The following is a 12,007-nucleotide window of genomic DNA, read 5'->3' on the forward strand; positions in this document are numbered from 1 at the left end:
TCCCTTCATGTCATTTATTGTGTACAATTGTGCTGTGAGCTGTGATTGATCAGTGATCACATGGTACAGACAGGGCCAATCACAGATCATCTGTACAATGTGATTAGCTGTGGCCAATCACAGCTAATCACAATACTTACTGAATGAACTGATTTCAGTTAGTAAAATGCTTGGTTATAGTAATGAAATTCACTGCTATAAGCAATCATAATGTGTAAAAAAATAAATCCTGATCACTTCCCCAGAGTAGTACAATGTTACTATGGTAAGTGTGTTGCTTTGGTCAGTTTGTTAAAAAAAAATGTATTAAAAATTTAAATAAAATTTAGAAAATTTTAAAAAATTGTTATTTTTTTTCATACTATCACAAGTCAGTGTCTCTGATCACCACCGCACCAGATGATGACACTGTACTGCACTGGTGACAGTATGTAAAAAAAATTTGAAAAATGCATTTTCTAATATTTTCATTTTCCAAAAGATTAGGACAAAAAATTACAACTTCAACAGCCTTGCCATGCCTCTTACTAAATATCTTGGACATTTGGGGGATATTTTGGGGGATATTTGTACTGTCCTGAAATTTTCAGGCCTCAAGAAATGAGGCAGTTAGTACACCAGAACTGATCAATTTTCAGATATATACTATGGTTTGTGGATTACAGTGCTGAAAGCTGAAAATTGTCCTGGGCAGGAAAGGGGTGAAAGTGGTTTAACAGTTTATGAATAAAGTTCGGACCGATCTTGGCTGTATAGGCATACGGACGCATGTCTGAACTTTAGCCTGTTTAACCCGCTGGTTGGCAGGAGCCAAAAATTATATTATAGAAGTGGTATTTTAAATAAAACAGCATCCCACTGTCAGCTGTTGTTAAGGAAGCAGCACTGACACTGAAATCACTGGGAATACCCAGCAACATAACCAAAGAGGCGGAACAGCAGTGATATCATATGAAAGCTTCTGGATGTGAAAGGTTGCTAAAAAAGCAGTGAGTTCTTGTACCTGCCTTATCCTTACCAACCACCGACATCTCCCAGCCCATTTGCTTACATGACCTAGAATCCCTGGCCAGGTAAGTAGATGGGCAGGGAATGAACATTGCATCATTGCCCAAATATTGTCACATAGTCATATTTAGACAAAAACATGCCCATTTTTGGGCAGTGTTGTTATCATTGTCCCTGACCCTCCCTTTACATAGCTCATGACAGCTGAGGGAGTTGACAGTTGGCTAGTGGTACCATTGAGATCGATCATGTGCGCAGGGTTTTTGTCTTTATTTTGGTGAGTCAGCAGGCAGCAGGCATCCTGATTGATGACGGATGTACAATGAGTAACATTTTTGGGGGATTTTTATTTTTTAAAACAGGACTTTACAAATATTCTGGTTTGTTTATTTCTAAGTTATATCTTTTATTTTGGTGAATGAGTAGGGGTACAATGTACCCCATACTCATTCATGTAGGGGTGGTGGTATCTGGGGGTCCTCTTATTATTAAAGGGAGATTCTAGCTCCCAAACCACAGACCCCCACAACCACTGACCACGGTTGTGGGTAAAAGGCCATTGCACTCATCAACATGGCACCGTCCCCTATGTTAAGAGCACATAGCTTGGTTTGATTCAGGGGGGGGCTTGTCTTTACCCCCTCTCTTTGCCAGACAGGCCATGCTTATATTAAGGGGCAAGTATGGATTTCCTGTGGGACCTCACTCACAATTTTGTTTGTTTGTTTTTTATTTTGGGGAGGACTGTACACATTTCATTCTTGCTGTAGGATGTGTTAAAGCAAAAGTGACATTTACTAAATAAAAATTGCTGGCTTCCTAAAAAAAAAAAAAAACAGCACACAGACCCCTTCAAAGGGTCCCCAAAATACAGACCCTTTGGGGGTCTGTTTGCCTTTTTTTTGCTTATAAATGTAATTTCATGAACACAATGACTTATGACATGACTAAAATAAAAAATCAAATGAATTAACTTTTCTTGAAGGTGTAATTAAAGCAGAACTACACTGCACCACAAACCAAACATGCTATTTAATTAATTGTTAACATTTAAAGCAAATTCATACACACATCCATGTCTCCATGTTTGATTTCATGGAGAAAAAGCCCTTGAAAAAGTAAGGGTAGATGGTTCATGTAACAGTCACTTCTCAGGATCTATCTTCCCTTAGCTCAGGCATGCAGACAGGAGGGTGTGCTTAGCTGAGAATATCCCTCCTTCGCTCCTGAAGACTCCTGGAATATGACATTATTTGTCTAGGCCTGGAAACCAAGGAGTAACTGAAGAAGTCTAAAAAAATAGTTCAAGACAAGTAAATATGATATATTTTCCTATTTACTAATGCTAGCAGCATAAGGATTAAAAATAGTCTATGTTGACTGAGAGAGTGAAGTTCCGCTTTAACGTAGTTTGAGGAAAATATTCAGTTATGAGTGGAGGTGTGTAGTAAAAAAGGATGATATGAAAAACCCACAAAAACAGTATTCTGCAAGGATTAAAATATGGCTTTGTAGAAGGTCATACTTGGATTGATGACAATACTTGCTAGAATAGTGACCTTGGATACTGAGTGTTGAAAACCCTGGATGCCAGGGACTAACAACACCCCTCCCTGGCACATTGATTTGCTCACCCTTATTGGATAAGTAAAAGTTTATGTTATTTAATAGTAACTTTGGAAAGTAAATGTAAAATACCAGGCATGTTCTGCTGTTATATTAGTATGAAGAGATCATATGCATTACTGGCAGATAAAACATTAAAGTTCCATGCACACTAGTGGTTTTTTTAAATATTTTTTTCTCCTCCTAGAAGCTAAATAGTGTTCTCCTATGTGCCCATGCATACTACTTTAGGCTAGTAGCATTTTGAGAGCTTCAGTGTCTAGAAGCAGAAAAAAATTGTTTTTGGAGAGTTTCTTCCAACAGAAAAAAAACCCTAAACGCTCCTAAATACTACTAAAACTCTCCTAACAGCTTTTTTCTAGCTTTTGTTCTTTTCCTCTACATGCACTGTAAAAATGTTAACAAAACACTAACTCTTCTGAGCAATACTAAAACCCTACTAAAGGGCTTCTAGAAACTGCTATTACCAGCGTTTTTAACCCAGCTTTTTTCCTAGCGTTTTTTTAACTTAAAAAAATGCCAGTGTGCATGGAGCCTAAATGTAGGCAGTGATTTGCAAATAAATAAATGTACTTTATTGCGTCATGAAGAAATGCTGAAATCTCTCTACTTACCCTTGGACCCGCAACTCCACCACCCTTAGAAAGAGAAAACAGAGAATAATTCAATCTCATATGGTTTAACTATATTTAACTTTGCAGAAACAGAGAATTACTAAGTTTTTTTCTGTCACCAGAGCCCCCCTGCTACCTTCCTACTTGTCTATGTGAAGAATAATAAATTGAAATTAAACTTAAGAACTTTATCCCATTGGTCATCACTTACACTAAAAATTCTAACATTTTTATTTTTTCAAAGAAGGACAATATTTTTTCTACCGTACAGCAAACAAAGACTGAGTTTCTTATTCTTTAAAAACAATTCTTGTTTAGTGTATTTAATTTGTTGATGCATCAGTCTATGGAGCTGAAAAAAATGCTCGTTTGTTTATGGGGGAAGAAAGTAATTGGCTGGCTAGCTGACAATAACAATGCGAAGTTCACTGAAGATATTTGTGAGCTGTTCTGAAGTAACTAATAATGCAGAATTGCTTTGCTGTTATTATGTTTAAATGGACTGACACAGATAGTCATTGTTATTATGTGCTCCACAGTAAACCAGTAAAAGAGATTTAATGACTAAGCTAAGCTATCTTGAAGATAATAAGCACCCCATGGTGCTACACCATAGAGCTTTTCTCAAGACTGCCCAACTTTTGGCTTAAAGGGAGGGTAAGGATACCCTGCACCCCATGTGTTAGCGCTCAGTGCCTGAGTGGCGCAATCCTCAGTGCCTCAGTCTGTGAAAATACCAAGTTTAACCACTTCAGTACTGGACACTTACCCCCCTTCCTGCCCAGGACAATTTTCAGCTTTTAGCGCTGTCGCACTTTGAATGAAAATTGCGCAGTTATGCAACGCTGTACCCATATGAAATTTTTATCATTTTATTTTCACACAAATAGAGCTTTCTTCTGGTGGTATTTAATCACCACTGAGTTTTTTTATTTTTTGATAAATAAAACATAAAACACCTGAAACTTTTGAAAAAAATGCACTTTTCTTAATTTCTGTTATAAAATTTTGCAAATAAATAACATTTCTTCATAAATTTAGGTTGGAATGTATGCTGCTACATTTCTTTGGTGAAAATAAAAATAATACTTGAATTTATATATTTTTTTCAAATGTTTCTATTTTTTTTTTTATTTTTTATTAAATTTTTTCTTTTTTTTACTATTTTATTATTAGGAACACTGTGACCAAAAGCAATACAATGTTACCACAGTGACATTGAACTACTCTGGCCAAGTGATCTGGATTTTTTTTTACACATTATGATTGCTAATACCAATGTATTTCATTGATATTTGTAATCATTGTTACTGAATGAAACTGATTCATTCAGTCTTTTGTTGTGATTAGCTGTGATTGGGCAAAGCTGATCACATGATACAGATGGGCTGTGATTGGCCCTGTCTGTATCGTGTGACTGCCTTGACCAGTCACAGCTAACAACATAATTGTATACAATGCATGAAATGACAGGAAGCCATTGTATACAATTGACATGTGATCTGCTGTGATTGGTCACAGCAGTCACATGACACTGGCAATGGGCAAGTGTAGTAACATGTCATTGGCTGTGTCCCGTCCCCCTGAGTGGCCCCGTGGCTGCGTCAGCTGCTCGTTTTGACAGGAAGTCATATGACACCCAGTTACAATGGCGAGTGTCCCACCCAGCCGTCAATCTGCTATAGGCTGGGTGGGAAGGTGTTAAGGGCCAGTTAAAACTATAGAAATGCAGTCCAGATGTGTTCTGGATGCGCATTTTTGATGTGTTTTTGATGCGTTTCGGTGTGTTTTTGATGCATTCCAGTTAATTTTTTCCCCTTTCTTTTTCTTCAGTTTAAATAGAGATGTGCATTCCAGAGCATTTTTGGTGCATTCCAGTGCATTTTTTATTCGTTTTACCGCGTTCCAGTACAGTTCTGAGCAGAAAAATGCAACTCATTCTACTTTTTTCTCTGTAACTGGAACCCACTGGAACTGCAAGCACCGATGTGCACTACGACATGGATAACCATATAACCTACTTTCTGTGCGTTTTGGATGAAAAAAAAAGGAACTGAAATGCATGTAGTGTGAACTGGACTTAAGAACAATAAAGATAAGATCTGTTTACTATCTCTCAAGTTTAGAATTGTCATTTAAAGATTGTATTAGTAGACTTTAAAATCTGTGCCAACAATCACATTACATTGGGGGTCAATGGTATTCACTATATATTTTTAAACGAAAGGAAGAATACAAATAACATAAGGTTGTCCAAAACCACATTCTAAATAGTTAAGTTAATTTGTAACAAAAGAAATAAAAGTGTTTAGCCTGCAGTGAACAATCAAACTCCAGCTGTCATACTCTTAGGCATACTGTACACATAGAAGCCAAAAAGGGACGCTTAATTCACATTCCAAACACCCACTGAGCGCTTCCTGACATTAGGGCCTGAACAAATGTGTTGATCTGAACAATTCAAAACACACAATCACTAAGTGAAGCTTTTGCTTCACTGAGCACTATGTCCACATCAGTTTAACTCTCCTGCGTCTACTTACTAGGAAATTGTGACACACATTCACTGCATTGGTTCCTCAAGTGGACTGAGGAGAGAGTTAATATCAGCATTGGAAAAGATTGTTCACCCAACACTTTAGCTGGCCATACGCCAGTGGAAATTGATTAGATATTTTACAGTTTCAAAACGTTCATTTGATAATGGCTAGTGGGGTAAAACTGATGTTTGTTTTTCGACCAAGTGACAGGAGGAAGATTTGAAGGAGAAGGATGGAAAAGGTTTCTCAAATGAACAAAAAATTCTAACTGTGAATGTTACTTTTGAAATTGTTGATATTGTAATGAAACCTGTTTATGAACCGCTTGCCCGCCGCGCTATAGCAGAAATACTGCTACAGGGCAGCAGGGCTGCGCAAAATCACATATATATACATGATTTTGCATTTCCGATTATGGAGGTGCACGTGCGTCCTACCCACACCGCCATTGGCGGCCTCAGCTGTCGATCACCAGTAAACAGGGTAAACAAATATATTGCACTTACATATTAACTGCTTCCCCTCTGCCCTATAGCAGAAATACTGCTACAGGGCGGCAGAGGTGCACAAAATCACGTATATATACATGATTTTGCATTTCCGGGTAAGGGGCACGCGACCATTCGCGGCCTTGGCTGTCAATCACCGGGTCCCAGCCGGTGATTCCCCACTGGCACCTGGCAATCGCCGACTATCATTGTTGGGGGAGAGGTCTGTATATAAACAATACAGATCTCTCCTCTATCAGCTCCTGCACACTGCTTTGTATGACTCTGCATAGCAGAGCAATACAAAGCAATGTGCTTACATAGTAAAACACACACAGCACACAGTAAAACAGCACACAGTTAACCCTTTGATCGCCCAGGATGTTAACCCCTTCCTGCCCAGTGTCATTAGTACAGTGTCAGTGCTTTTCATTAGCACTGATCTTTGTATTAGTGTCACTGGGGATGTCAGTGACAGTTAGTCAGTTCCCCCCAGTGTCAGAATGTCCACTATAAGTAGCTGATCGCCACTATTAGTCGCTGATCGCCACTATTACTAGTATAAAAACATAAATAAATAAATAAAAATTCCAGTATATATACCGCCATTTGTAGACACCTTAACTTTCACGGAAACCAATTAATTTACACGTATTGAGTTTTTTTTAGCAAACACATGTAGCAGAACATTGGCCTAAATTTATGACGAAATTGATTTTTTTATTTTTTTACTGGATGTGTTTAATAGCAAAAAGTCAAAAATATTGTTTTTTTCTAAAAATTGTTAGTCTTTTTTTGTTTATAGCGCAAAAAATAAAAAATTCAGAGGCGATGAAATACCACAGAAAGAAAGCCAATTTGAGGGAAAAAAAGGACATAAATTTCATTTGGGTACAGTGTTGCATGACCGCACAATTGTCAGTTAAAATAATGCAGCACCGTATCGCAAAAAATGGCCTGTAAGATCCAAGTACAAGTGTGCGCACATGTCGGCTTATTATTGAAAAGTTTGATTAATAGTAATTATAGAAGTGACATTCACTATTTTATATTCTTTCTGTTCCCTGTTTTCATGAGGTTACGACACTGCACCCAGCAGTCTTGCTATAAGACTCATGACAAGACTGATATAGACACCTAAGGTCTATGGGTTTTTTTTTGCTCCATGAGGATACTGAGAAGCAACACTTTGAAGTACAGCTCTTGATTCATGTAATCACTTTGGGTGCTATCATGATTGCCTACTCATTTTGAATCTGCTTTTGGCTTGTCCCCTTGGGTTCTCACAGAGTCATACTTCCACAGCTCTTGGGTGAGACTCCCTTGGTGATCACCATATGGAAATGCTGTCATGTGTATTTTTAGCTGATCTATATTATACATGCATCTACTCCTGAAGAAGTGAAGTAAGAGTCAGGAAACACGTCAAGTTTATGGATGCAATTTTAATGTTATTATGTATTGGCATCTGGTTGTATACGGTCAATTGTATATCCAATCAAGTATAACATGCATTAATATGGATTTATTTACAAATCAGCTTATTATCATTTTGTCCTCCTTTTGTAAACAATCAGAATTGTATTCAATTATTAAAAATTAATGCTGAAAACTAGTTATTCATTGGGCATGTGTACTGTGCCTCATTTAAAGTCCCAGGACAAATAAATTGGTTGTAAGGTCTATGTTATCAGTCAGCTTGAGCAAACTGATACGCTGTCACTGGAAGAAGAAAAAAAATCAATCACTGTGCAGCAGTGATAACAGAAGTGGCAACCTGCACATGCAATACAAAAATATGGCTGCCTTTGTGAATACTAATAATTACAAATTATCCATTAGCACAAAGTTACCAAAATATAGAATGGTTAGTGGCTGAGTGTTATCCTACACTAAAACCACAACCACAGGTAAAACCACAGGGGTGTTTACCATCAGGCCCCGCCCACTGGATCCTTGGATGGGTGACATGGCCCAAGGTTGGCTCAGCTCTGAAGAAGAGGGCTAGTCTCCCAAAATGAGTTATCTTTCCAATCAGATGGTCCAATGATGGGTCACACCACCCACAGCTGAAGTATCCATGTTATATGCCTGATGTTTTTAAATGTTTGTGAGTATCCGGTTGTCTTTGGGGATTTAATAAATTGTTTGGTGGTAATGTACAAGGAGTTTACGACCTCTTGTGCGTGTTTTTTGCATTTGACTGAAGATTTCCCGATCTGTAAAGGGCTGCACCTGAGGAAGCATTATGCACCTTTGGGAGGACCTTGTATTGAATGCTGGAATGTTTCTACGGATTTAGTGACAGGTAAAATTACTGCTCACCATTAGTGTGGGGCTAAATTGCTAAGAGAGGACATTCCTACCAATGGCAAATACATAAAAAGCTGTCTTGATTAACCACAGCAGCTGGTGTGCTACAGCACAACAATAGGAGATGATGAAATACTTAATATTGGCACTGGATGTCTATCTGCATCCAAAGCTATTATGAAAATGTTATTTGTAGTTAAGGAGACCTGTTGAAAGGATAATACTACCCTCATTGGGGTCTAGAGAGCAGATCGACCTGGAAGGCTGTGATCGATGACACCCATTTGTATCATATCCATACGTTCCCTATGTTTTCTTAGCATATCAGTTGCTAACATCAGTTATAACCTTATTTTAGACAATGTCAAGTATTATTGGAGTGTCTGTATTTTTTTTTTTCTTACATATAACTCTGAAGGGGACAAGATATATTCTATGTGTTACAAAATTCATACTTTTGCCTAGCAGACATATATATGTTGACCTCAACTAAGCTATGTTTCACATTCATTTGTTAGTGGCTGAAAAAAGTATCAGATTGTAAGATACAGCTGATTATAACAGTCATTTAAAATCAGAGCACAGAAGAATCAAGCCTAGAACAGTTATGCTGAGCCTTGCAAACTACAGCAGATAGTACTGGAACAGCACAATTAGTGCCACAGAAATAGATATTTGAAAACAGTTTCCAAACTGAACTTAACATCTGCTGTATGATTCTTTCTTATAGTTTATCTGTAAAATCCAATGGCTAATAAAATTCATGTCACTTTCTGGTAGAGGTAACACATTTGCAGAAAACATAATATGATTCTAGTGTGATAAAGCAGTATGTTTCACAAAAGTTGGAGGAAGTCATGTATAAAAAATTCATTGAAGTTGACAGAATGATGAAAAGTATTTATTTATTGTAATTTAAACCTGAAGCTGTGCTGTATAATGCTTTTAATGCTTTCCTTTTTTGAAATGTATACATGTCTACAAGCTTGTGTATAACAGTGTTTTACAACTGAATAAACCAATCACATCTATGTAACAGCATAATATACTAATGGCCTATCTACCTGTAGAGTATCTAGGTACAAGAGCTAAGTATGCTTTGAATTATGGCATTTGTCATAAGTCATATTACACTTACAGATAGTCCGCGAGAGCCAGGAGGTCCAGGTTCACCCTAGAAATAGACAGTGGATCATTATCCAAGTATAATGAAGCATAATACTTCAGGCATTCATTACATTTCTGCAGTCCTACCAATAATATTTTCAGGATGAAACTGCTAGGGGAACAAAAAAGATGCTCATATCCTACTAGATGAGTCTTTCTATATATGTCTTTCCAGTGTTTTTCGAAGATATTTTATGTAAGTTTCATATAATTGTAGGAATTGGGGGAAATTCCCATAAGGATTGGCTAATTAGTTAATGGACACACTATGAAACATTGTAATGCTTACTCATAAGATTTCCCCATGAGCAACATGACATCATTAATATGGCGCATGGAATCTTGAGTATGAGAACTTTCAGGAACGCTATTCTTATCTTCCTATAACAACTCACAGTAAGTGTGCTGTATCCTCCCATATTTTAACGTAAGTGGGGTTTTTGAAAGTGTTGAACCACCATTGGATGATTAAAGCAGAAGACTTTCACATTTATTTTGTAGGTCTTACTTAGTAAATAAGCGAAGGGTTTGTTTTTTGGTGTTTTTTTAATCTTCTTTTTTCTTCCAGGTTTGGGGCAGGGTTATAGGTGTTGTTTCAAAGAGGGTGTCCATCTCGCGGCCCCAGCGAGTTTAGCATCTGGCTCATGGCCTGTCTGGAGGGATACCGTGGATGCCGTGCAAGCACAGTAGCCACAGCAGCCAACACAGACAAGCTGGTCTGTAGGGAAGCCAGGGATGCCATACAAAAGCATAGTGGCAGCCTACATTGACAAGCAAATGCACAATTGAAGGGATACTGGGGGCTGACATGTTTACAATAGCAGCAGGGAATATAGGGGTGCCAGGTAAGTAAATGCTGCATTGTTGGATCTAGGGGGTGCTGGGGAGGGCTCAGATTTCAATTGCGCCTCCCACCCACAACCCAACCACCTCCCCACACAGCGCATACATAGACTACATTAATTCACACCGGCGATTAGGGTCGGTGTAAATTGTAGTGGCAGTTCCTCCTGTGGCTCTCAGCAGATAGGTATGGCTTCCGGGCCTGCTCACTCTAATGACAGGTTCCTGGCAGCCACACCTATTCGCCGCTCTCTACACACCCAGCGATTATATGACGTGATCACTGCTGGATACACTTTGTCTGTATCCAGCAGCAATCACCGTAGGTAATCGCTGGCTGTGTAGAGAGATGCGAATAGGTGCGGCTGCTGGCAACCTGTCATTATAGTGAACAGGCCAGGTGGCCGCACCTAGCACAGAGCCTACTACTCATCAGCTATCCTTATTGTTAGTGTGTTTTATGTGCAGCCCAATACAATTTCTCTTTTTCCATTGTGACCCAGGAAGGTCAAAAGAATGGACACCCCTGTATCAACATGTCATCTGCAAGTTTGCAGCCCCTTTGATTTTGTAATTCTGGAATGGTGAACAGCTTTTAGTACCAAAATCAAATATGAATATCATTCTAAGTATCACCTAATCATAGCATATAGGGTTTGTTTTTAAATTCTATGATAACAAGATGTGCTATTTCAAAACTGCAGCTCCAAAATTAGCATGTCTTCAGATCCAAACTGCAAACTTGACTGCAGGTGTGGATTGAGAAAAAGGTCAATTGACCAGTAAGCGAGCACTTTGAATGAATGGAGTTACAAAACTGATAGCTGTGCTTGTAGGCACAATATACTCTAGGCTCCCTTGTAACTTGATTGGGTCTAATTTTGTAAAGGTGGCAAAAGGACATGTACATTTGTAGATGAGATGAGAACAGGGGGAGTCTGTATCATTATGAGACTCTCTGTAAACTATCACCTTTACTGCATACTGAGCCTCTTTATGTTTTTCATGCTTACCATTAATCTAAATATTTCCACCGGTTTTCATTAGCTATTTCTTTTATTTATATATATACTGTATATACACTCACTCTATATATTTTTTTTTCCTTCACTTTCACCTCTTCCTCTTGCAACTTATTTCAATACTTAGTTTTACCCACTTACTGTATATGCAGACCATTTAGATCTCTAAATCCAAAATATGTTATAATGTAAAATGTATTACAACCATGTAAAAATAACGTTGGAATATTGTTTTAAACTTACATTTTTATCCATCTGATAAGGGACTGCTTCAGATTTGAAAAATAGACTATACTGTTAGCTCACTTTAACTAAGACTGGATTGTACAACAGTACAACTATTCATATCTCATATCAAGACATTTTTAACTGCAATGTGTTATAAC

General features: G+C 38.0%; 1 protein-coding gene across 2 annotated transcripts in view; it reads right to left on the minus strand.

Moving 5' to 3' along the window:
- Window positions 1–12,007, minus strand: part of LOC149457568 (uncharacterized) — a 121,429-nt gene that overhangs the window by 83,620 nt on the left and 25,802 nt on the right. For both annotated transcript variants that reach the window (XM_089683531.1, XM_089683532.1), the window contains 2 exons: window positions 9,728–9,763; window positions 3,249–3,272 (listed from right to left, as the gene is read on the minus strand). In XM_089683531.1, coding sequence (XP_089539657.1) covers window positions 3,249–3,272; window positions 9,728–9,763 — 60 coding nt within the window. The remainder of the gene's footprint in view (window positions 1–3,248; window positions 3,273–9,727; window positions 9,764–12,007) is intronic.

This window comes from Staurois parvus, unplaced genomic scaffold, assembly GCF_062004578.1.
Source record: "Staurois parvus isolate SC_StPar_1 unplaced genomic scaffold, SC_StPar_1.0 ptg000313l, whole genome shotgun sequence".
Classification (NCBI taxonomy): domain Eukaryota; kingdom Metazoa; phylum Chordata; class Amphibia; order Anura; family Ranidae; genus Staurois; species Staurois parvus.